The sequence below is a fragment of the Drosophila elegans genome, unplaced genomic scaffold (assembly GCF_018152505.1).
Source record: "Drosophila elegans isolate 14027-0461.03 unplaced genomic scaffold, ASM1815250v1 contig_149, whole genome shotgun sequence".
In the NCBI taxonomy this organism is placed as follows: domain Eukaryota; kingdom Metazoa; phylum Arthropoda; class Insecta; order Diptera; family Drosophilidae; genus Drosophila; species Drosophila elegans.
In genome coordinates, this window is record NW_024545513.1 from 3373442 (window position 1) to 3401216 (window position 27775).

General features: G+C 35.0%; 2 protein-coding genes across 8 annotated transcripts in view; both read right to left on the bottom strand.

Annotated features, from left to right (window-relative positions):
• Window positions 1-1938: 1938 nt before the first annotated feature.
• On the bottom strand, window positions 1939-18114 carry LOC108138412 (double-stranded RNA-specific editase Adar). Of its 7 annotated transcripts, none has more exons than XM_017260600.2 (12): window positions 17800-18114; window positions 15174-15213; window positions 12136-12223; window positions 11899-12047; window positions 11153-11450; window positions 9770-9952; window positions 9425-9705; window positions 9197-9347; window positions 8080-8245; window positions 6690-6789; window positions 6134-6613; window positions 1939-6063 (listed from the first exon to the last, which is right to left on the bottom strand). In XM_017260600.2, the coding sequence occupies exons 2-12, from the start codon at window positions 15207-15209 to the stop codon at window positions 5965-5967; spliced, it is 2031 nt and encodes a 676-aa protein (XP_017116089.1). In that variant the 5' UTR covers window positions 15210-15213; window positions 17800-18114; the 3' UTR covers window positions 1939-5964. The 7 variants fall into 7 exon arrangements, with proteins under 7 accessions (XP_017116089.1, XP_017116090.1, XP_017116092.1 ...); XM_017260601.2 differs by having other exon boundaries at window positions 15174-15274; XM_017260603.2 differs by having other exon boundaries at window positions 11282-11450; window positions 17800-18113.
• A 4375-nt stretch (window positions 18115-22489) lies between these two features.
• LOC108138403 (activating transcription factor 3) overlaps window positions 22490-27775 on the bottom strand; it is a 38924-nt gene continuing 33638 nt past the window's right edge. Inside the window, exon 5 of the mRNA XM_017260586.2 lies at window positions 22490-27758. Coding sequence (XP_017116075.1) covers window positions 26241-27758 — 1518 coding nt within the window. The 3' untranslated portion in view covers window positions 22490-26240. The remainder of the gene's footprint in view (window positions 27759-27775) is intronic.

Sequence of the window (27775 nt, forward strand, 5' to 3'; positions counted from 1 at the left end):
CAGTGGTGTCGCTAATCAACCCTTGTCAGTCAATCATAGTTGAACAACGCGTGTCCGCTCTTGGAGGCGCCTTCAACAAATAGCAAAATATATTAAATTTGCTTCGAATTAGCGCGTTTTGACAAAGGTGCAACCTCTTAGAAGAAAACATTTTGCCCTATTTTAAGGACTCAAGCAACAGCAACAAATATTGTTTAATTCACATTCCATTGATAGTAAAAAAAACTTGAAAGAACGCCTATAGCGCGCCGACTATTAGATATCCTTTACCTACCAGCTTACCAATTTCAAAATAAATATGACCTCTGGAAAAAATCAGGTTTTAGGTGGTGCCATCTGCAGAATCACTACTACAAGCTACATTTTTACATTTATGCTAATAACTTCTAAAATATTGGTTCGATTTTAAAAATTTGAGTCGTTTAATATTGACCCGATGAACATATACAGCTTAATAACAGGACTCTACCATGACTCAGAGTGACATGCTAGACTTTTGCTATTTGTGGGCGGGGCTGAATATATTGGTTATTAATCAGGAACATATAAATTTATAGGGTCCGAACAGTTTCCTTCTACCTGTAACATACTTCTTAACGAACTCAATACACTCTGCGAGTAACGGGTATAAAAACTCTCTAAAAGTCTGCAAAGAAATCAAAAATGTTGGCTTGCTTGTTTGTGCCCTTGCCTTCAGTGGCCTTCCAAAGTCAATACCACCGGTGCCGATGGCGATGTTAATGCGGTGGGTTGCTGAGCTTTGAGCTGCTGTGCTGAACTGATGACGTCTGTGATGAGGATAAAACTGTGTTCAATTGCCGGGAAACTCTTCGGTTTCCGACTCACTGCTGTCCAAACATGCACAAGGACGAGGAACACATCTGCTGGGCCACATATCGACATTGATTGGATGTAACCAGGCCCAGAGTGATGGTAGACAAACTCGTAGACGTCAGAGTTGGAGCTACTGAAATCGCATTTAAATCGGGAACAAAGAGGCCGCAGTTGGTAGTTGGCGTCAGAGAACTACTATACAATGAGAGACCCACACACTTCCTGCGCCAATCAAGCAAAACCGCTCTGTAAGAAGAAGGTTATACTGGACTGGACAACCACAAAAAAAGGCTTCGGACATCGTCCCAAATTTCCGTTCTTTTCGAAATCCACGTATGTATGTATATGCATATATGCATACTCCAGGGAGGCGGCTGTGATTCAAAACCACTTCCAATCCAGAATGCAGATAAGCCCGTTAATTCCGTTATACAGATGTCACTCATCAAGCAAGTCCGGCTGCCATCAAACGCCTGTCAATCAACGAGGCGACAATGCATTCACGTCCAAGCAACTGCCCAGAACATGGGCAAATCGGCGCAGTTTCCTTAAACTCAATTATCAAGTAAAAAACAGAACGAAAGCTTACTACGGCAGCCCGAAGTTTGAATACTTTTGCAGGGTTACCAAAATTTTGATGCATATATATATCAACCCTACAAGTTGGCGTTAAAAAAAAATTTTTTTTTATCATTTTTAAAAATATTTAATTTATTATGCCTATGATACATGATGATTTTTATATTTGTTCATACGTTTCACGAATATTTAAACAAATTCTCAATTCTAAACGTTAGAGAAGCGAAATAACTATATCGTTTTTAAAAGTATACACATCAAAATCGAAATGTAGTCCTTCTATAGAATATTTCATTTTTGTAATAGCTGTAAGGGTATAAAAGTTCGGCTTGCAGAAAATTGCCTCTGACGGCAGAACATATTCCTATTCTCTACAGAGATATTGCCATGATGCACCCAAAGCAAGCAAAAAAATGTTGTTTATAATTAAAAGTGATAGAAGTTCCCAACCACTGCACAACTAATAAATCATTCTATGGCTGGCACCATATTTTTTCAAATAATACAAATTTGTAACCAGGGTTGTACTCTATATATATTATTGGTAATTTATTAAATTTTCATTTACAGTAGTTGGAGACCGAACGATTTATGTAAATATTAATAGGCTTATAAGGTTTAAATTTCGGTTCAATTACGTGGGGGTTATTTTATTGGCTGACAGTCGATTATAAAACAAAAAGGCCATCGTAAAATCTATTTTAAAATTGTTAAGTTATTGATACATTTGTTGGTTAAGGGCAACAGTTAACTAAGTTGTTGCTCGCTTTTATTATCTTTTAAACATTTGGATACTTGCACTAATTTTGGATCAAGAACAAAGTGTAACGTACAAGTGTGTATTTCTCTATATAGATTTATGCATAATTTTCTGTTACAGACGGTTTCGTTTTAAAATTAAAGAAGCGATGTTGTATTTTGAGTGCTATTTTTTTAACTTATCATTTAAAGATACAATTTTGGGAGGAATCAATAATGTATTCAGTATGGATCAGCGCAGTTTTTGTGTGTGTAAACCTAAGTTTTAATAACGTTTTTCGGTTTATCTAGATATTAAGTGTTTTTGTGTCTTTTATATCATCCTTTTGTCAGAATAAAAAGTTAATAATGAGTAAGTGTACTATGAATCTCACAAATGTCTTAGATGACATTGAAAAAAAATGTAAATTATAACAGATTTGTTATTTGTTATATCATGTGCACTCTTTCTCTGATTGACAATAAGTTTTGAACGTTGTGTCTTAGATAATCTTATAGGTTATAGTCTTTCAACATTTTAAAACTACAAATAATTAGTAAGTGTTCACCTTCGATGTTGCCCATGTTTGGATCCTAAAGAATATAAGTTAACCCAAGTTTGACATCAGTTGCCTTAAGTATTCATACAATTGCGAATGGAATAATAGTCCTACGCGACTAATCCATACAATTTCGTTAGATTGCTTACATGCGTACATATGCAATATGTGTGTACCTTCTACGTGCGTAGTTCTTGGTTTTCTTTTTAGTTTTTCTTCTTGCCATATGGTTTTGATAACATTTTCACGTTTTGGTCTAGCACATTATAGTAGTACGGGTCTGAGAACGCATCTTATCACTGTTTTAGCGGGATACAGTATAGCCCATAGCCCGCAGAAATCTATAAGCATCTACTTATGTTTGCAGGACTGTGTTTTTGTCCGGAAGAGAGAGAATTACTTTCCAAAAGTTTTGCAACTGTGTGCAATCTTTTGATTTGTATACTTCTTATTGTATTATATGCATTTTTAAATCAAGCTTGCAAGTACGGTATCCATTTAAAACTGTGATATTTATATTATCTTTTGTTCGCAAAAAGTTTTCAATCATATTATGAAATAATATGCTTTTGACAACTGAATAACGTGGGGAGTGAACAATTAAAGCCATTCCATAACAAGAGTTGAATACCCGTTTAATGACTAGCATACTATATTGTAAATATGTATTTTCCCCCAACTGATTTTCAAATTTTAAAAAGATATCTCATTGTTTGTTTTTACTTCTATAAGTATTTCAATAATTATTGAACATTAATTTTCTGGGTCTTGAATATACCGGCATCTAACCTACATATTAAAGTTTTTAATTTGAATGTTCCAGTATATATTTGGTTTTAAGTTTTCTGTACTTTTTGTATTTTTTTACTGCAATAAAATGTAGTTGACTGAAGTTGAAGTTGATCTATATATGCTTGCATCGTAGAACCTATTGTTTTGCATTGCAATCAAAAATGATATTTGAGTAATCCCAATGTTATACCTACCTTTTCCCATACGTATATATATTTTGTAAAATTTCTTATTTGAAAATCTAATGTAGACAAGCACTGTACATGTCACTTAAAATTTTTTCTTTTTTTCCTAAATAGTCATTGATTATTATCTGCAGCTGCTTCTATATCATAGAATATTTAAGAATGGATAAAATGCAGCTATGCTGGAAGTACTAGTAAAATTTAGTATCACAGTATTTTATATAAGATCAACTTTTGTTTATCCATCATATGCGGTATTTTATGCAAATATTACTTAAGTCAATTATATCGTCACATTGGAGTGGTATATATTATATAATCGAAAAAAGGGAGAGCATTTCACAAGTTGTTGTGTATTATTTGTTACCAAAAAGTATGCCAATATCTTTTTGGCAGGCGTCGGAAAAAATAGTGTACTTGTATCATTTTAAACTAAACGGAAATCTTTTGTTTATTTTTTCAATAATGACAACTTGAAAGTTATTAAACGATGTCTATATAAGTTGTAATTGGTTGTAACGGCCTTTGGAGCTTGTGTACTGGCAAAATCCTTCTAAAATTATGCTATTAAATTAATAAATCTTACTCCGTGTTAATTTAAAAAAAATTTACAAAATTACAAAAGGAAAAGGAAGTTAACTTTATGTTAACCAACAAAAAATAAAAATTAGTTTGTTTGATTACGCTTTATTTTTTCTTGGTCGATTTGAAAAATTATAAATGAGTGCACGAAATAAGCTGTTCTGCTCTAAAGTCTTGTTGTCTTTTTCATTTTTGTGTTTTTTATGCAACTTTGACGTTATACTTATTTTACATCACTGAATTTTGGATGCGAAATTCAAAATGACAAGTTATTGTTTAGCAAACGTAGCATTTTCATGTACATTTCAAAAGGGGAATACTTCAGGTCATGTTGGAAGAGCAATTAATAAAATTAAAATACTTTTGTATTTTAGCAAATTTCTTGACCCTTTAGCAACCAGCAGTTGGTCAATTGGAAGAAATCAGGAAGAAGTAAGTTTTGTAGAAAATATTATGTACGATGTTCAAATAATTTACCACAACTAATTAAATATATGTATGTCTACGTATAAAATGGCATCGTAAGCTTCATGATTACACATTAAGATAGATCATATGTTTTTATCATGCTATAAAATTGGTAACTAGTCTATTTGTTTGCATGGTATTTATTTCAACTAATATTGTAATTATAAAGAAATCTACATAATTTATTTGGTAAATTGTTATAGTAAAAGTTGTTTAACCAAGAACACAGTTTTATTTCTTGAAAATAATGTAGATTTACCTAAAATCTACTTTATCTTTACTAAGCGTGACTTTATTATAAATATTATGTCGTTGCAAATGATAACAGAACTATGTTTGGATTTTTGTCATTTATTGATTTTATTTGTATACCCTTGCAGGGTGTATTCAAATTTCAGTCAAAAAATTATAACTTCGTTGTTTTTTTCAATTTATACCAATAAACTATTGGTTTTCCTTTTTTTATAATAACAGTTTTAATTTTAATCGGACAACGATTAGGAACGATCGAAAATTTAGCGGATAATCGACATGACTTCAACATATACGCATAAACATCAAATTAAAGTCGTTGTACAAAATATTGAATTTTTTTTGCTTTTCTTGTTTACTTAAATGTACAGCCTAACTTCTATAACTTAAACCTTCTCAACCAAATTTATCCATAACTCTATTTTTCAACTGGAAGTTGTTTTGGTGGTCGTTCCACTTATAGAAGTTTGACTGTAAATTGTAACTCTCTTGAAACATGATTTAAATCCTAACCAAAAGCCAAGTTCTCTTAAAAATTATAGCAGTGTGGTTAAGGCAATGTTTTTTGTTGTAAACAATAAATAATAATTCGAGTGGTGAGTTATAGAAATTGCTTTAGCCAATTTTAAAACGAATTGATACAAAAAAAAACGCCATAATACTCCTTTACTCAGTTCCAGCATAAAAACTACATTCTATTCTATAAATATTCTAGAGCCGTTTTTTATATATCGAGCATTAGCATCTGTGTGCTTGCTGTTGTTGTTGTTGTTGAAATGGGTGCACAAGGTTGTTGGCAGGTTCATGCCAATCATTTGGAGAAGTTCATTTCGCTGTCTTTGCACTTGCAACCAACTTAATATGCATTCTACTACATATGAATTTGTCATACAAGTTATATCATCTAATTCTATTAATTGCTTGCCGTTTCTGTTGTCTTTTATTAAATTATATAGTAGTGCTGAATGCAGTCATCATTCGGCAAGGCCGAATTCGTCTTGTTCAATGGGTTTCTTCAGCCAGCTGCCAAGGTCCTCTCGTTTGAAAGCCGAAAACAATTCAAGCTTCGCCGTCTACAATTAATTAAAAAACATTGTATTATTGGATGAGCTAGAACTTGAGACAACCAGTAGTTAACCTCACCTGGTAGTCCTTTACGTTGGCCTTTGTTTGCCCATAGTCTGTGGTTACTTTGCGGGCTAAAATACCTGGTAGGTTCACCATTAGAAAGCCATATTTAACAAAAAACGCCTGCTTCGTGATGCGCGACACTTGACCGCCAATTGTTCGGCCAGTGAGCGAGTTGACCACCTCCAGCTCGGTGTCGCCGATGGTCCAATTAATGCCGAAGTTCGGAGCCTTGGCCTGATTTCGCGGCTCTGCCGATGTGACCAATGCCAAGCGTGGCTTATTCAAATGGTACGGCGGTGGCAGACCCTGGATCGACTTCTCAATGCGGCCGCACACTGCACGGTACATGTGCTCTGGGTGCAACAGACTGCCCAGCACAATCGAATGCAGGTACACTGGTTCAATTATGGAAGACAACAAGGAGCCTTGTATGCCCACGATGTTCCAACGTGCGATTTTATCAGAGCACGACATGGTCAGCAAGCGTTGGCCCTACACAAAAAAAAAATCACAGAATATTACTAAATGTTTTGAATTTTATATTTCATAATCGAGTCGTTTTAGTTACCTGCAATACGCCATCCCACGTTTGTATTCCATCACTGCTCTTGACTGGAATTGTCCCCTCACCGGACTCGATTTTTGTACGCAATTGGCCACGAGCTTTTCTGTTGATTGATGGTTATTTCATGTATGATTCGTTGTCGCCATTATAAAAATGAATATGAAAACTATAATTATTTGCTTGTTTTAGAGATGTTTCAAAAACATGCCAAGAGTCATACTGGGAACAAAACTTAGTATGTATTACTTCAGTTTGGTTTGGTTTGATGGCTTTTGTCGGAGTGGCAAGCCCCCACAATTTAAATAATTTAGCATCAAATGTTTTTAATTCAATACACTACAAAAAACAGTTATAATTTATAATATATATATAAATATATAAATATATTATATTCCTAAGTTATTTCAGTTTGCCATGAATGGAAGACAAATAAAACCAGGGCAAACCAAAATTGCGTTTTTTTTGCATCGCTAATCCAAATAAAAATTTTTTTATTCTTTTTCTCGACTCTACACTAACATTTGGTACATTTTGGCATGTTTTTTTTTTTTAAATCGTATTGATAAATGCACTGCCATAATGCAGTTTTGATCACCCCTGATTTAAATGGTCACAGGACCTTTAAACTTCTTATGCATGCACCAGAATTTTTAATTAACGGACAGGAATAAAAATTTAAATTCGGATGGTGTATTGCTTACAATGTAATTTCTTTTGTGTTATATTTTCCCCTTCAATGGTAAGCAAAAATGAATTTACTACAGTGAAGCCCAACATCACATTAGAGCTTAATATAGTTAATTTATTTGACAAGCAGCACGATTTAAATTTAAGAACATACATTTGATTGAGCCATCACAGACAGACAGACAGTATAGGCAGTAGAAAAAAACCCCTTACAAATTTACCATTCTCAACACAACAAAAAAAAATGTAAATACCTGAATTATTTTTTTTACATGCTTGTGTTTAGTTAACTGATTTCATATATTAAATCCATACAGATTCGTGCATTATGTTCCCAGAAATCATATTGAAAATATGCGAACAAATGTAGTATGCATCGATTCAAAATAAATTTAACATATACATGTGTACATATTTTCTATACACATTTCAATTTATAATTTGTTATAAACAAATGTCCCTTATTTTCGAAACAAGTTATGCACTTGTGTTTCCAAGCACACAATTATATAAATGTGTTTTTTGTTTTTTTTTTGCATATACATATTTTTCTGGCACAGAAAACATGATTTTTATTTGGAAACATACTAATATTGATAAATTTTGATACTACTTGATTCATACAATTTTGAAGTGTAAATAAGTAAAGAAAATATTTGAAAATTTTAATAATAGCAAGTATTTATAGAATATCTTTTGTACCAACCTATTTGGATGTTTATCAACACCAGTGTCGTTTTCGTGAGGACTAAATATCCGTGCATCCCCACAAGGTGCTGTATTTATATACAAATGGAAATGTACCCCGGATTTTAGTTTATAAGGGTATTGCCCATCAGTATTCCTCACGAAAATCGACTGATATGCTGTGGCTAAATTTAGGAGAAAATTGAATAAGAGTAATCAAATATAAATTAAAGTAAAACGATTTAGATTTATGTTTAAGTTTCTTTCTTTTCACCAATACGCACAGGTATGCATGAAAAGAAGTCCAATAAAACAATGCAAAACAGATTTTAGTATGCCATTAAAGTGGGGAAGCGTAAAGCCAATTTCAAAGTACTACTACGCACTGATACATATCTCATTTCTAGATCAACAATGACTTATTTACTTTTGAAAGTCTGGTTTTGTTTCAATCACTAACCATGAAGATTTTCAAAATTGACTCGACTTTTTTTTGTTTTTGATTTTGTATTTTGGAAAGGTGTGTGATTATTTAAAATGACTAAAATACTTGTGACACAGCAATACAAAATACAAAAGTTGCAGCTACTCAGAATTAGAAACACTCTGATTTCAGCGACATATTCACACATTTTTTTAATGAAAACGTGGTCAGTAGTTTTGTTTCACAATAAAGAATAAAAGCAGTGGTAAAGTTTAAAGTTTATATGTTATATATATATATAATATATATATATATATATATATATATATATATATATATATATATGTGAATGCGTCAGAGAGAGATGCTGTTAGAGCAAATGATACCACAGCCATTGAATTGAGGAGAACAAAAGCTGAGTAACTTATGAAAGATACCTTCTTTTTGTACTAAAAAACGGTTTTCCAATTTTGCTTTTTAATAGGTTAAAATTATGTTTACCCAAATATTAGTAACAAGCTTAGCGCCATTAAAAAAATAAGTATAACGGGTCCAATTTGATTGACAAACCGTACATTTCAAATGTATACATTCAACAACTAAATTATGCATTATACTTAAGCTCAACTTCTATTAAATATTAAATATTAACTATTAACTATTTAGTATGTGTAAAAGTATATAACTTAGCATATGCATCAAACAACTATACCCTGGTTGCACTGCAGGTCCAGCTGTGCATAGAGGAACTTCAGAAGACAGCGCCTGGAGACTATCTCGGCATGCGAATCGTTTAACACAGCTCCGTTCACACTCATGTGCTCGCCACTGACACACTTGGTGCCCGTCGAAACGGAAATAACCTGGTGGTCACGAAAGAAGTGTACAACACTTGGTATTATAGTTATAATAATATATGTTATGTAGATAACCGACTTACTTTGGCTTCACAAAAATTCATGTTCTCTGTCATTACAATCCCCGCCAATACCTTGCGTCGCGAATAGGCCTCCTGTCCCTTGATGACTTCCATGAACTTCTCCAGCACCAGTCGTCCAATGGTATCTGCATGTATCTGCGGCAGCTCCATTGACGACGACTTGTCGTCAATTGGCAGGGGAACGTTTTTCTGCGGCACCACCATCGGACTGTACGAAATATTGCACAGTGATGCAAGTGCCGCCTTAGCTGCCGCATTTTTGGCCAACTTTTTGGAAGGACCTGGAAAAATAAATGTATTTACCAATATACATAACTTGTGCAATATATGCACACACACACATACCTGTTCCATCAAACTTTTTCTCGTTTATTGTAACTGTCATTTTGAAGCGGCAATTGTTTTGAGCTCCGTCAATATTAATACAATCGAATTTAACGTCGTTGAACAACTCGTACAGAAGCATAACAGGTCCCTTGTCCGGAACCTTTTTTTGGCCATCGACAGCAATGGCACTCTTGCTCACATCTAGCAATATAAAAAGTAGTTAGTAGCGATAGTTGGTTGCTCGTTGCTATATGCAATATGCAATTTGGTCTTAGTCATCTAAACTTATTTCACACGCAGTAGTGTTCTCCAACCGTATTAGAAAAATGCAAGGGAAAACATAAACAGGGAAAACGAATACAAATGACTTAAGCAAAATGTTGTGTTCGAATACAATTATTTCAATATGTGCGTTTAGCATTGAAATTTCTTAATATTACATACTTTGTAGCTTTGTGATTGCACAGTGTTTTTTATTTAGGCGTGTTAAGACATATTAATACTGAACGTAAATATTTTAAGGAAAAAGGCGAGAATGTTAAAAGAAAAAACATAAAATAAACAGCCCATTTAAACTGATACTTTTAAATAGCGGTTTCTAGCACTGTTCACCATGAATCAGCTTAAAAACATTCGCATGCACATAAAAGCTTCAGTCCAAATATGCTATTATGTAACTCTTTAACAAAATAAAGGTTAAAATCAACACAAGTCAACCCTATGGCACATTTAACAGAGTTATTTATTCCGATAGATTTACTACATAGACTGTAGACAGTTAATACACTTGCAAAGAATATAATATTTTCGCCGAAAAGTCTGCAACGTGATTAATAAGGACAACTACAACTTTTTTATGCTTGCTTGCAGCTTTTTTGGTGAACAAACTTTTAGCAAAATGGTTTTGCCATATTATTATTTTGAGTACTGATATAAAATACCGAATATTGACAGATCTGGCCAGCTCACCATGGTAATACTAAACTTTTTGGGCTTTTACGTTAGTTTTTCTGTCGATGGAAAAACAAGTATCGCTAACTATATAATTGAACGCGTAATGTTGTTGTAAATATACTTAGCAAATTAACATTACTTGGCGGGAAGATCATTAATTTTCTTTAAAAAAATGTTTAGAAATGTCGCCTTCTTTATTTTAGCTTTACACAATTAATAACTAATTAATAATTATCAATGTACGAAAAGCAACGCAACAAGGGTAACACAAATTTTTTTCTTAATCCAAATCCAAATTTGTGTAGTGCATACATTTGAAATACTTACACACTTCAAGTTAAAGTGCATAGGGTCACACAACTCAGTCAATTCAGTAACAAATAAGATTTCATAATAATAAATTAAAGTATTTAACAAAAAAGGAACAAAAAAAACACTAATACTTGCTCTGATTCATGCACAACTTTTGAGGACGCAACGTGGGTTGTTCAAGCGAGGTAAGTTTGTATTTCTTTTCAGTCAACATCAACGCCTTATTGGTTGCGATCAACTGTTCATTGGACATATTTTCAATACCATTTTCCAGATGTTCATCGCTGGTAAAGTCCAAGTTGCCCGCTGGCTTCAAAGGTGACAAGACAGCTCCGTCCTTAAACTGTATAAAGCTGCGGAGTGCGGTAGCGGCTGCTTCGATACGTGCAACCTTTTTACTGCGACCCTGGCCCAAGTATTTTTGTCCATCGACCTGCGAAGTTAATGCGAAGTTTGTAGTCAAATGCGGGCTAATCAACATTTCCTTCGTTCTAATATTTAAAACGATTCGGGTTTCGGGTCAATAAAACAGATGCTAGATATTCAACAATATTCACTAACCCTTACGTTTAGCAGACATGCTTTTTTATGACTATCTGCCGTGCTTGCTACTACTTATTATGTTCTTATTGATCTATTCATATGTAACTTAGTAGAGCTCGCGTGGAATACTAAACATAACTCCTGAACGACATAAGTGATACACAACAGTTTGAATATTAAGTATTTTTTGTGGGCATTGTTTAGCAATAAAAGCAATAGATTAAATAAAGAATGCACTATAAATTTGTTATAACTAGAACAAATCCAAGTTCTTAAAAAATGCATTTTTTCATTTGGAAATTTTCGTTTTCCAAGATTGCTAAAGTAATCAATCTTACCTCAACGGATATCGTAAATAAAGGTGCGTGCACCGGACCAGTCTGTGACTCCAATTTGTAAATCAGTCCATGTCTTAACTCATTCAGTATTGCCACTGTATTTTTCGGCTGCTGAATGCGCTCCTTGCAGATTTTCTTTTTTGGTGTTACTGTAAAAAGAGTTTCAACTTTGAGTTCAATTCTTTTTTTTTTTGTAAATCTAAAATATAGTTATAATCAAAAGGGATCATGACTAACCAGCATATTTTGTCATCTCATAGCGCCGTTTTTGTGGCGATTTGCGGTTATAGCCATTCATGTTGATCTCAGATGGTGCACTCACCGGCTATATTATATATATATACATTTAAAATAAATTTAATAGTAGTTAATATATTGAGGCGTTACACATTTTCATTTCAACACTTAACATAACATGTACAGTACAACGAAAAGCATTCAAACTTCCTTTCAAGGACCCGATTTTGGTGTATGCATGTAGTAATTTGGAGTACTTATAGGTGCATTTACTTTTTTTTGCATTTTCTGCATTAACTGGTTGTATTCAGTTTAACAGAATAAAAGCAATTATTTTCTTCTTTTGTAAGCCAATTACATTTTGTTAATAGATTAATACTACATACAAACACAAAATGTTTGCTTTAATTCAATATTACGCACAAAAACATCGATACACCATATAGACAGTTATAGCAAGACGTTTTTAATACAAGAGCACAACAATAGGTTTAGTTAAAAAAAATCCTCACATCTTGTTGGTCGAAACTATTTATTAATTTTAAAATCATACAAAATATTTATCTTTCAAGACCCACAGTGCCATTAATATATAGTTCATAAAATCTACTTACATTGCAGGGCAATGAGGGAAAAATAACTCTCCGTTTAACAAAAAATTTGGGCCTTTTGCCCGCAAAACTTGATGCGGCATAAAAATGTTGACGTTGGTAGAAAATTGAGGATCTCGAAGCTATTCGCATAGCATGGTGACATGATTTATAGCACGCACGCTCTGGTTTGTAGGAAACTGGATACATTATTGGTTAACTTGCACTTCTTTAATATTGTCAAATAAATAAAAACTATTCAAACAACGAACGTTCAAGACCATGTACAACTTGGCGACTGATGAATTTCGAGTTTCCCGGCTAAGCACCGACATTTAACTGACAACGACAAAAGCAAACTGCAGCTAATTTTATAGAAAGAACTACAATTATGAAAAAAAAATTTTTTTAAATGTACATACATGTGCAAAAACACATGTTTGTACGTGTATAGATAATTTGCGCGACTAGCTGCGTATTTTGAGTAGCTCGATATTTATATACCCTTTTAAAGGGAAGACGAAGACGAAGACACCACATGTGGCTGTCCATCTCAATGCAAGGGATCAGATCAATCTGTTTTATTTTAAGTTTCAAAGCGAGCTTCTGTGCGGCACGATAACCAGAAGACATTGAAAACATATATTTATTTACGAGGTTATCAACCAACATATATTGGCTTCATTTTAAGCAATATGGATTATTAAAAATATATTTTTTGCAACCTTCTGCCTGATTGGATTGAATTAATTTCCTATAATTCATGCTTGGGCAAATGTGAAATGAAAAGGGCTCTTAGAGGACCTAGAGGATATCAACATTGCTCAATGACATTTATATCACTTCTTTTGAAGTGTAACAAAATGCACGGTGCATGTCGAAAATTGAGATGCCTTGGTGCTGATAAAACGCTTGCAGGCGGCCAGAAGGCAGATTTAGCCAAATTAATGAAGTCAAAATGTCAGAAAGGCATTACCAGCCCAGCCCAGCCCAGCAGCATGAACGAAATTACATTAAAAAAAAATTGGATGCCGGTGGAGCGGTTATTGCTACAGCAGCTGCACCACAAACTCAGAGATGCATGAGTTGCATTTGCGTATCAAAATTTGCAGTAATCAACAACAACATTTTTAAAATAAATATGTTGCAAAACACATACGGGTGCGTGTGTGCGAATATTACGCTCCGGGATATACATTTACAAAATCTGTTTGAAGAACACATTTTATTTTCGGTCGATGTTTGGAGGAATGGAAGCCTACAGTCTTGTATGTTAACTATGTGCGCGTAGGTGGGAAAAAGGACGACTCATTAATTTTTTACATAAGATACCTTTTCGCTTCCGTTTTTAACAAAATAAAAAACCTAAATTATGTCGATGGACAAAAAAAATATATAAAGTGAAAACATGTTGTCTGTTTATAAATGAAAAACACAAATTTTGATAAAAAAAAAAAAGAAATACCTATTTAGAAAGTAAAGCACATGCATCCGCTTAAATAAGTATCTCTATGCACTGAAGCTTAAAAAATGTAAAATAGTAAGAAGCAATTTATGCGTGAAGTGTATGGTAAATAAGCTCTCGAAATCGAACAATTGAAACAACAAAAACTCTTTAGGCTCAAGATTTCCTCTTAAAATTGTTCGTTGTTTTGACCCCTTCTAATTCATTGCAATATATTTATAAAACACCGCACCTGTGTGTCGAGTGTCATTTGTCGGACAAATAATGGCGAAAAATGTAAACGTCTAAAATATCAAAATCAGAACTAGTTCTATCTAATTGTTTATTAAGAACATATTTTTTCTTTATTAATTATGATTAGTGTTTTGATTTTTAACAAACAGAAATCATTTCTGCTAAAAGTTAAAGATAAATTATTTTTATTAATGTATTATTGTGATTCATTAAAAAAAAGTTAAGATATAACGAGAGACTCAATTTAAACGAGCTGTGAAGATCTGAGAAAAATATCTACATAAACTAATGAGCGAAAAAAGTTTGACAGTTTTTTTGAAGCCATTGCAAAGGACAATTTAATCTACTTTCAAATTTTGTCGTTATTTTAAACAAAAACGTAAATTTTGTAATCAACCTAATACAATCTTTAAAATTTTCCAAAAGGTCAGGTCTAATCCGATGTATATTTGAACAATGTTACTTCAAAAAAAAAAAGGAAGCAACCCAACAGCTAATTCCTAATTTTTCAAATTCTATAAGCTTTACGATAAAATCGTAAACTTTAAAAATTGTAGCTAAAATTAAAATAAAAAATAAAAAAAAAAATTTCGCGCTATTTCAAAACCGATACAATAAAAAATGCAATATTTATTAAGCTTAACATGCATGCTGTGCGCGAGATTTTTATACAATTAACATATAATATATATACACATAAACAAGTCGTAATAAAAACTAATTTTTAATGACGATTTTCGTCTACTTACATGCTGGGGAGAATTGTTATTTGCGCTGTTTAACATGACTCTGGAATCGAATTTCACGAATTTATTTATATCTTGGTGAAATCTTTTGTGCTATTTGTATGCTAATTAAACAGGGGTGTACGGTTTTAAAAATTTCGTTGTCTATTTTCTTATTTTAGTAAGTTCTTCGAATCAAAACTAACAAAGATACAGAATTTCAAGCGACCGACCCAATGCATAAATTATCCAGTACATAAAACTTTGAAGCGATTTTATCGCAAACGTCATTATAAAGTCGGCGGACATTCAAAAACAAAGAGTATGATTATGATATTACCAATATTCCGAAAAAAAGACTATACCGAAATTAAACTAAGACAGAAGCTCAAAACTAAAAAAATAAAATAATTTTTATTCAAAATGAAACATACAAACATAAATGAAGAGCTTAAGCTTTAAGTCTAACTTGCATTTGAGCACAAATGTATGTATTTACTTCATATTTCTCTTTTCGTTCTAGTTGTTGATTTTGGTGGATATTGAGGTGTATATTTCTTACTTCACCTTAACTAAACTAAACGCTAGCAAATAGAAGGCAAAGACATAAAAAATGTCAAATAATGCGGAGAATACAATCTCGACTTTTCAAATAGGAGAAAACTGTTTATATCCGCAAGCATTATTGGCATGCGTTCATTCGCATGCATGTAACATTAAACATACAAATAAGTAATACATATGTATGTTTATTTGTATGTTTAGTTACACGATTCAATCGATTTTCGTTCACTCACGCTCTCTTGGCGAATTGGGACCGCGGTGCGGACTGCAGCCATCGACTGCCTGGCCAAAAGTGCACTATACCATATACTATGTATATATGCTATTCACTATGTGCTAAGCACAGTACTTTGTGGCACATTAAGTAATTATACATTTGAAATAATAGAATATACATAAAAAGTAGGTATTCCCATCTGTTTTGTTAAACAGCGACAGCGTAGAGCCACTAACCAAATGCAATTCATACAAGAATGGACGCGAACTTATTGGCTTAAAGAGCCACTTTGGTTGGGCCCAGAAAGTGAAACGGGTAATGGGAAATGGAACGGAATGGTACGCAATCAGTGTTGCCAGTTTAGCCCACTTCAGACTAGATCTAGCATATTTGAAAATGGAAAAGCTTTTACAAATTGTAAATAGCCTATAGTCGTAAATGAAGCATATTTTTATAATGCTGCATCACATACAATTTGCCAGCAAAATATTTATGTCGTATACACACAAACGATAAATTTGGTAATGAAGTGATCGATTTAAAATGAATAAGCACATTCAATATAGACCAACGTTAATAATACTTGTTTTTTTAAATGGATTTTAATCTTTTATATTCGTATATAAAAAATATCTTTACATACATTTAATAAGTTGCAGAGCTGTTGTTGAACACCAACAGTTACATATGTATATTTGTATTGCATGAAAGAAGATGTTTGTTTAAAATGTTGGAATTATAATGAGAAATTTTTTTTTCATTTGGATAAAAATAGGCTAAAAACTAAAAATAAAAAACTGTTTTTATTTTTAGTTTTTGGCCTATTTTTATCTAGAATTTAGCCAATGCTTTAACTTAACACCTGGCAACACTGGCGTTATAACTACTATCATTAATAACTTATTTTTTTTTGTATGTTTGTTTTTTTTCCATTCGAATATAGCTTGCTTTTCAGCATTTATTTTTAATTTTTATCCTATTTGTATTCAGAATTTAGCTTATGCAGGAGCTTAACTTCTGGCAACACTGTGCAGCGGAGAAACCTTTCTGTTCCTTGAATTTCCGCTTTGATGTTGGTCGTAATGTTACGTCGCATGTGCTTTTTTTGCATGTGTGTTCTGGCTACGTAATAGCCAGGAAATGCCTTTGAAAAGGCCTACTACTTCTGCAGCATCTATCTATTGTTTTATTTCCAAGTCGGAAAGGAGATAAAAATAAAAACGTAACGAATCGGTAGCTTTCGCATCCGAGTATGCTTCATATACCTTTTAACGCCAAAAACCGAAACAAACTATCGACTTTTATCTTTCGCCTTTTATTTGCATAAAATGTCCAATATTCAGTGTGACACATACATACACACGACTGCACACTTACAGCTGCTGTCAAAATAATAGTGATGGGACAATGTAAAGTTCCCAAAACATACCTTTAAGGCACTGGACGACCACTTTTAATTTATCATAGTGCTACTTACCAATAAACACAAAAAAAAGCCTTTGATATTTATTGTTAATAGCTGTTAATAATTTCTTAAAACTTTTGATTTGGTGAAGTAACTGCTTTTATAACAATTTTTATTAAAATACAAATATTTTTAATATCTGATATATTTGGAATATTAAAAATTTATCAATATTTTACTTTGATCAATTTGTTTTTAAATACTATATTATATTTTCTTGACCGCAGCTGTATGTGTGTGTTTGTGTGCGCGCACATACATGCACACACTGTGTTTTTGTGTGCCGATTTGTTCTGTTCTCTGGCTACTGCATACCTTTTTTGCTTGGGAACGAGCTCTAATTATTGATTTTTACTAAGCTATATCGGCAAAGAGTGTCATTTGTTAGTGGTTCTGCATCCTACCTGCTGTCTTCTGTTTTTTTATGTCGCTCAGGAGGGAAAATGGGTGGCTGCTATTGGCTGCGACGGGCAATTATTTAATTTAGCGGCACTCGGCACTTAAGAAAAAAAGAGAGCACACACTGGCATGGCCGGACAAACAAATCGATTATTTGTTTGTTTGTTTGTTTCAATATCGCTGCTGCGCTCCTCTGCTTCTTCTTCTCTTTTGCAAACAATGTCCGAAAATTGCAATCACGGTTCACTTATTCAAATGTAAAGATTTTTGGTTCGGTTTCGGTTCATTACATTACATTACGAAAAATAACAATGACACTTGGTTAGTGCTGGAACAAAAATTGACGTGCCTTCGATACTATCGGTGATGCCATTTTTGTTTTCCCTGCAAAAATCGATTAATTGTGTGTTTCTAATGTATTCTAATTGAATTTAATATAATCTAATATTTAATTTAATTATTTAACACAGTGGAAAATTTGTACAATCAACAAATGTGTTAACAATAAATGTGTATAAGAGTCATTCGCCCCGAACATATCTGGTATTTCCAGTTAAAATACTAATTCTTATCGATAATTCAGAGCGCAATCTTTTGATTCTTGACGCACTTTTTAAAAGTAATCTATATTTCATTCCTTGATTGGTAATCAGAAAACGTAATGCTTGTTTTCGAGTTTACTTAAAAATAGTTTGATAGTATTTTATTCTTGGCCACGGAGTCAGGAAAATTCAAATTAAAAAAAATATTGACAATAGAATCAGGCTATTATTTAATAGCTGCGGAAAATATTTTACTTTCTAAACTAAAACTTGTATATAGGTCTGCACTATATGATAAATACTCGTAGACCGATCAGCTGCTTTTGCAACATCAGTTGCCTGTGTAAATGGGTCGCAACAACCCTGTTCAGTGGCTGTGTGTGACCATGAAGGCCTTATCCTAGACAACAACCATTATTAACAATAGATAGCTGCTCAATATATTTTATATTCGGTGATATACAGCTAAGATAATTTTGCCTATTTATTTATTGTCTGATATATCATAACGTTTAGTAAAAATGTTAAACGTATTTCAATTTAAAACCGATTAGTGAAAAATATAAGGATAAGCTTACAAAAAATTACTGACTGTTGCTGAAATTTCACTAAAAGACTATATAGTTATGCATGCTTACATATAATATCAGTTTTAATTTAAATACGATTATTTTTTAACGATATATGGCTAATCACCGAATATCGATGTATCGTTAAGCTCGATAACGCTTGTGTTGACACTAAAAAATACCACGATCCGCAAAGGCGCCAAAATTTATCGGATAATAAGAACAAAAGAAGCGCCGCAAAAAAGTGAAAAAACACAAATAAAGAACAAATAGCGAAAAATCTAGATATATGGCGGTGAGTAATGGTTAAGTAGTATGCAAATCGACTGCTGCACTCGCTTAGTAAACATTAAGGCTTGATTGATTGCCAATTAGTCATAAGCGCTATTAAATTTTTGTAGATGCTAAACCTTGTTCTCGCCTCGTCCCCTTTGCTATTACTGTCTCGCTCTGGCAAAATGGAGTCGATTTCATTTTAATGTCGATTTTCGCGTAAATATCTAATTAAAATACGTACTGCTGCGGTCATAATTATAGTAGTGGGACAATTTAGAGTGCTCAAAAACATTCCTTTAAAGCATGAAAAACTTCTGTTTGGATTTATCTTAATGTTAAGTTACCAAGGAACAAAATTAGGGTTAAAAAACTTTTGATATTGTTTTTATTTTTCAAGAGAAATTAAAACTGTTAATAAATCTATAAAGTTCACTTTTCAAAGTAATGTAAACAATTTTTTAATATATGAAAGAAAATAGCCCAAAACCCTGGCTCATCTTCGCTCTATTTTGGAATAGAAATATTTTTAATATCTGACGTCTTGAGTAAAAATTAACATAACTTACAACTTCGTTGTTTTTTATTTATACAAAAATATTATGAAGTAGTACAATTATTATTTTTAGCAATGAGGTTTTATTTTTATTAAAAATCGAACAACGATATCATAAGCGCCATAGGAACGATAGTAAAATCGACAAATCTTCATTCATATACGCATTAAAATAAATTTAATAGAATATTTAATATTTGTAAGAGCTGCAAGGGTGTATAAGCTTCGGCTGGCAGAACTTTGTTTCCTTTGCTGATGCACTTGTCCTTTTACATTTTCAAGCATTTCATTGTAGTTTCTGTATTTTTAGTGTTTTTGGTGCAAACACATAAATCAAGCCACAAAAGAGTACGTAAATAACCTTGGGTGAATAATTATTAGTTTGGGTTAAAAATATCCAACTTAATATATAGAAAGAAGCGTTTTCGTCGTATATAGCTTCTATATATAAGATTGATCCATCAGATCGGAGTGAATGCAAATCGATTGAGAATAAGATTCCATTAAGTCTTTTTGAATTTTATTCAACCAAGACCACTTATCTTATATCTCTTATTAAACAAATTCAGATAAATACTTTTGGAGATAGAGGCTTATTCTTAATTTAACTATCTATTTGTACAATGTATTTTGAGTAATTAAATTTTTACATTATTCAAACTAAATGTTTTACATAACTTAAAATATTTTTAACTTGGGAAACTTTAACAAGTTTCGTTTACTCACCTGCTTTTCCTAATTCGTATTATGAGTTAGGAGATTTCAACTCCACCCAGCTAATTAGGTAGGTAGTGGGTGTTGATCATGCTCTTTCACTAGTATTTGCTAAATAAATCACTCCCGCTACCGTTGTACGACCTCTGAGGCCGCTGAGTCATGAGACTTTTCCTTTAAAAATCATTGGCATTGCGGTTCTAAATGGACCTTGGCAGACAGCGGGTCGACACCAGGCCTTCGGTGACGGGGAGTGGTTGAAATTGGTAATCGCGAACCCCGAAGACATTTCCCATTTATCACAATCGCACTTGTGCTTGTGTTTTTGTTTGCCGGTGCCAGTTCAGTGGCATAATTTTTCACTTAACGCACGACTATAAATACCCAGTGCTGCAACACATGTAAAACTATATCTAAATTCACATACAAATACACCTGCCTGTGGTGTCACTGTGATTGTTGATAGTTACCTCGATGATTATGCGTTTCATATGGCCAATATTTTATGCGATTAAATGCGGTGCGCGCTTTGCTTGCTTTTATATCAGTTTTCATATAATCTCACCCGTAATTTAAGACAGTAAAAAAGACATGTTCGACCATAAAAGTATATAGACTGTTCATTAGGATGACCAGGCAAGTCGATCTGGCGATGTCCATGTCAAAGACTTTTTTAAATACCTACGAAATGACTACTAATGGAGTATTAAATGTTTTAAATTAAAAAGATAGATAATCTGCAATTGTCACTCTGTTTCGTCAAAAATAACTATTTTTGACAATAAATGACAAATGAAAAAAAAAAATTCTAAATTAATCCAAAGTGCATAGCTAAGGGAGAACATTTCTTAATTAACTTTGTTTTTTCCTTTACCTCTTTATTCATATGCATTTAAATAATCGATTAAAATTGTTTTCCATTCTTTTGACTTTTCTTTGGAAAAGTTTTTAGTTGCTGATGTTTGGGCTTGGTGGTGACCCCAAACCATTGTTATTGAGTTTTCAGAGAGATGACTTAATGAAGCTAGTTTTTCCAAATGACAACCATCCCACATATCGTGGGTCCGGTGCATATGACTCCCGTGGAGGCGGTGACCCAATCTATGACACACACTGCAGCGAGAAGGATTTTGTGCGCTGTTTTTCGCTCTTTTATTACTGTTATGACATTCAATAAGCAATTAGGCATTAATCACTGCCGGGGGCAGCATTAATCACCCGAACCGAACAGCGGTTCAAGCCCAAGCTCGATCGCAACTCGGAATCGGATTCGGAATCGGAGTGCCGAAAGCAAGCCTTCAACTTATGCATATTAGCGGAGAGCTGGAGCTACAAGGGGCTGGGTTTCTATCTACGAATAGTTGGCGACATACATAGCATGTCGCATTCGTCGAGACGCCGATAGAGACAGAATAATCCCTCTTGCAAGACATGATGTCACCATCTGTTTATAACTCGCCGGTCAGCGATGCAGATCAGTTCTGAAATCAGTTAGTTAGGTTGTGGTTGGGGAGAGGCGGAGCGGAATGGATCGGGATCGGGTAGAACAGATTGTCCCACGCCCACGCGGGACACGCGCCAAGAGCAATCAATGTTGTTGTTGTGTTTTCAATGGTCGACGATCGACATACCCTAAAATCTTTCAAATAACCTGGATCGAAATATTGCTTATAATACAGTAGTTCGCTATGAGTCTTATGTGTAAATTCTAAACAAATGGGGTTAAAAACAGCCACATGTCAGTATAGAGTTGATCAAAAGAAAAACTAATCAAATTTGCATTAGCTATGAACAAAAAAAAACTCACAAAGCATCACAAAGACTTGGGAACTTGACCAACTACAGTGGACATTCAAAATACCCAGAGTCTAAAAAGAGTATCACTTCAGAGGCATTGAAGGCAGCAGGTCAGGTTGATTCAGATATAGTGCCCCGGGCGGGATGACGTCGGGTAGTGCCAAGATCGATCGATGAGCGATCGCTTATTGTATGTTTAATAAAAACAGGCAGATAGATCAAAGCAAAGGCAAAAATCAGATAGTTGGATATTAAAGTTGGATTTTATTGTAATTCTTTTAGAGTGTGATCGGTTGTGGTCGGATGGATGGCTTACAGAGATATAGTTAGAGATACAGATATTGATGGGCATACAGCGAGCGTTAGAGATACGGGTACGGCTATGGAGAAATATGGAACACACTGGATAGGATAACCTGGGGGATGAGTGTTAAGTTATCGACTATTAATTATAACTCAGTTAGACATAGATTTGATTGGACTTCGTTGCTGTTGTTCCTCTCGCTTGGCTTTCACATTCTTAGTCGGCTAGATCTATTTCCCGTATAGTTTTGCTCTGGTCAAAATTACACAAATAACATCTGGACTGGACTCGTTCGACACATTCGACACTTTCTTATTATTTCTTACGTTTGTTTTAGCACAGTTTGTGGGAGTTTTCTTTGTTTGTTTCTTGCGGTTTGTGAACATACACACATATATAGATCTTTAACTTTAGCAATATCATGAATATATATAGGTCTATAACTATACAATAAAATGGGACTTTCTGTCTAAGTGTAGTTAGGTTTTCAATTGGTTTTTGTGCTCCGTTTTTGCCTGCAGCTAAGTTCGGAGTGCTATTCGCTTTTTTGAGACAATAAACAACTTTGATCTGTGATTTATTGTTAATCGTTCCAGGTACTTTTGTAGCGCATGTTGTGTTCAAGTTCTTTGTTTTCGTTAAACAAACTTTGTGTTGCCTACAACTAAAAGCTAAAGATGATGGGTACAGGTCAAGGTCAAAGGTAAGGTCAAAGAGGTCGAAATGGAAAATGCAGATGCGCCACTAAAGAATGGATAAGTCCTGCGTGAATGAGAGCGATGGGTGTCTATCCGATGATGTTGATGTTGATCTATCTATCTTCTATTAATAAGATATCTCCGCCTTTCAGCTGCAGGCAGAAGCGTAGCCCACAAAACCAATACTCAAACTCAAACGCGACTCTTTAAGGTCATATTTATGTAGATTTATATTAGAGAATATTAATCAAAAACAAACAAACAAACAAATCGAGAAATAATACAAAAATAAACGAAATTTACAAGCGAAGACTTTTCTTTCGTCCCCCGATTTGTTTTCGGGGGCTAACATCATGGACTTGATTGCATTTTGCCATTTACAATTACGGTTTACAGTTAACATTTATAGTTACGAATTACATTTAACATCGAATGTGGCAACCCTGGCAGCTACTTCACTCGCCTGACCTGAGTGGTTGTAACTTGTTTAAGTTGTTCGTTTTTATGTTTTCGCTAATTTTTTTTGGGTTTTCAATTTTTTTTTTTTGGTTGGAAGCTGAACGTAATATCAATTGTCGGCGAGTGAAGATTCTTCCCTAAATTCCTCTAGGGTTGCCCTTTTTTGTGTGTGCTTGTGTGCGAGTGTTTTGTTTGTGTGTGTGTGAGGTAAACTTTGCTTAAGGTATGATCAATACAATTTTCAATTTAAAATTTCAATTTCAAGCGGAAAGGCTTTTTGTGGTCTACATGCTTAACAATCCTATTGGGGATTTTGGGGTAACATAACATATGGTAGACTTGATACAACTAGTGAAAAAGGCGGTGCTCAAGAGGCTTGAAGAGCTCAACGGGTTCTTTTACATGTACATGGGTGTTATAAATAGTTGGATTTTCGTATTTTACATAGATTTAATTAATCGATTATCATTTATCGGTATCGTTGGCTAACTCTTTAGTACAAATTGAGGCGTTTACGATTATGAAACAATTTCAAAGCACTTGTTGTGAAAGGAATTATATTTGTTTTGTTTTTCTTTTGGGTTTGATGCTCCTTAGGCCACTTTTTGGTGTTCACAGCTGTTTGTACACACACTTTTGTATATACATATATAATTGTTATATCCGTGTATAAGGTATCTATATATATATAAAAACTCTGCTTGAATTCGATGATCAAGCAATAGACACACACAAATATATATGTTTTGTTTTGCTTTGTTTTAGTACACGCTTGTATATATGTTCTTCAACTTCTACTATATGTATATAATATAAATTACAAAAGTTTTTCTTCGTTAAACTGTAATAAGGCGCAAGTTGAAAGGAGTTTGCAATGTTTAAATTTTAACAGCACTTTAAGGTTTCGATTCCACCAATTCATAGATCATACATATCTCTTTCCATTTATATCTTGTATATATATATATAATATATAATATTTAGTTATTTTGTTGTTCTTGTATGTGTAGATTAGTTTTGCAAAAGAATTAATAGTTAGTTAGTTTTCAATTGAATGTTATTTTTTTTTTGTCGTTTTAATATTTGATTAAGGCAACAGCTTACACAATTTTTGCTCATCGTTTAAAAATAGCTTACAAAGTATGGACACAAAAAAAAAAACAAAAATTCATACATGTATATTCTGTTTATAAGGTTTATATATAGGGTTTATCACTGACTAAGCCTAGGTTTTAGAAAAAAATATCAAACGTCATCATGTATCGCATGGGCTTCCCATTTCTTCTACTGCTACTGCTTTGAATTCTCAACATGAATTTCCCTCCTTTCTAATCTCTCACGATTGTTTACAGCTATATATATATATATATAGAGGCATAGTTAATATAATTTTAAGGCTTCGTTGGGAGCAAAGAGCAAACAAAAATACGCTTGGAAAAGAATTGAACAAATTAAAATTAATAATTACTGATGCGGATGTGACTGCTCGCAGTTGATCACTGCTTTACTTCTTCTCTCGACTTCCCTTTTCTTGACATTTCGCAGACTTGCAATGGAATGTTATCGATATACCTAGTTATCGTATCAAAAGTTTGGTTATGTACAGTTTTGCAAGTGCTTTTGCTTCTTCTCGCTGCGCGTGTGTTTGTGTGCTCTGGTTCTTTTGCTTTTTTGTCCATCTCCTTACTCCTTAAAACTCTTTAATGATAGTTACTTGTTAGTTGTTTCTGCTTCTTGCTTCATGAGGTAGTCAAGCCACAGGCTGGATGCCGCTCCAGGCGGACTTGGGATCAAAGGACCAGGGTTTTTTTTGTTGTGGGCGGGTATGGATCTGGGGTTGGGCATGATATTCGAGTGGTATTTGATTGGATCGCGGGATCGTGGATCGGGGGACTTTGCTATTGGAAGAACTTGGATTCCGGGAGTTTTTCGATATAATTGGAAATTGTACTTTGATAAAAGAGTTGGCTAGATTATTGTAAAAAAAATAAACACAAAGTTAAAACGTTTAATTTTAAGTGAAAAAGAATCAGATATTCAAAACCAAACCGTAAAATTTGAAAACAAATATAAAAAATTAAAAATAGTTTCGGACAGTTTAAAAAAAAATGATTTAGAGTTTTGGGTAAAGTATTAAGGGGATATTGGATTTTGGACCGGATTGGATGGGTTTTAAGGGGACTGCGGCTTCTTCTTATCTGTTCTCCTGCTTTCGCATTTGCTTTTGCTTAGTCAATGAGTGGCGGTTAAGATTAACATAAGTATAGGGTAGGGATGATGGTCTAGCACCAGTAATCTACATGAGCCCATGCCGGATCCTGCTCCTCTCCGAGTTGTAGCTCCATTTCGAGTTCGAGTTCCACCCGCCGATCGAGTTGTGTTGGACTTTCCGGCGGATCTTCCTCTTTCTCTGAAGGATGTTGCTGCAGCTGCTGCTGCTGCTGATGTTGCTCCTGTTGCTGCTGCTGCTGATGTTGCTCCTGTTGCTGGTGGCTGTTGTTGTGGTCGAAGGCTAGGAGCAACGGTGCCCTTCCTCACGCCAGGCAACTGCCATTGTTCATGAAGGCGGTGGCCGAGTCCAAGTCCACATATTCGCCGCCATCCTCGACCAGCTGCGACAGCAGATCGGTGGCAAAGCAGCCGTTCTTCAGCAGCAACAGTTGCTCATCATCGTAGGGCGTCATCACACCCACACCCACACCCACTCCCACACCCACACCAACATTATTGCCATGCTGCAGGCCCGAATGGAAATCCATCAGATGGTTGTTATTATTATGGTTATTTCCGTTGTTGTCATTGCCATTCGTGTGCACCACGCTGGCCATGTTGATGCCATTGATGCCGCACGGCGAGGGCAACACACAGGCATGCTTGATGTCCGGAAAACCATCGCTGGACTCGAACAGGAACCTCTCCGCACTTAGGGAGGTGGTATAGGGACTCTGCGAGTCCACCAGCTCGTGCTTTACAAACTCAATGGCGGTGGGCGTTGTGCTGGTGTTTCTGGTGTTGCTGTTGTGGCTGCTGGTGTTGTTGTTGTTGCTGCTGCTGGTGGTGTTGCTGTTGTTGTTGCTGCTGGTGTTGTTGTTGCTACTCATGTTGCTGCTGTTGTGGCTCGGATTGCTCAAGTTGCTGCTGCTCAGGCCATCGCAATTGGGCACATAGTCGGAAATTAGACTGGGACTACTATTCACCTGTTGCTGTTGCTGATCAACCACATTGTTGTTGTTGTTGTTGTTGTTGCCGGCGGGATTAAGGGACTGTTGCTGCTGCTGGTGCTGCTGCTGCTGCTGGTAACCGGCATGCTCAAACTCCTGAGCGCTGGGCGATGGCTTGCAGTAGCCAGTGGGTAGCTGTTGTTGCTGGGCCATGGCCGCCGCCGTTTTGGAGCCAAACTTGAAGGTGGCCATCGAGGGTATGCTCTGCAGCCGCTGGTGGCTATTGGCATTGCCGGAATTGGCCATCTCGCCGCCCACCACCACCGTTTCCAGTTCCAGTTCGCTGAGATACTTCTGAGCCGGCGACTGGAGAAGCTGGCTGGGCAATTGACAGCCCGAGGATCGCTGGCAACCGTGCGATTGCAGCATATCCAGGATGTTGCGTCGCTCGATCTCCAGCAGACGCACCTGCTGCTTCAGCTCCACATTCTGGGTGTCCAGCACTTCCGACTCCTTGATCAGATTCTGGGTGCGTTCGCGCTTCTTCATCCGGCACTTGGTGGCCGCGATCTTGTTCCGCTCGCGACGCCTCCGCCGCCGGTCCTCATCCTCCGGCGTCAGTCCCTTCGGCTGCGACTTGGTCTCGCTGTCATCCTCGTCACTCGACTCCTCGCAGTCTAGGTCGTCCAGGTCGTTGGCGTTACTCATGCTGCCGCTGTAGTTGTTGTTGCTGCTGCTGCCACCGCTGTTGTGCCCGTTGTGGTTGCTGCTGCTGCGCCGCGAGTACTTTGAGTGCGGCTGCTCCGATCCGGAGCTGGAGTCGCAGGTGGACAGCTTGCGCTTGCTCTGGATGGAGAGCTTCAGGCCCTCCTTGATCAGGCGCGAGCAGGTCTGAAAAAAGGCACAAG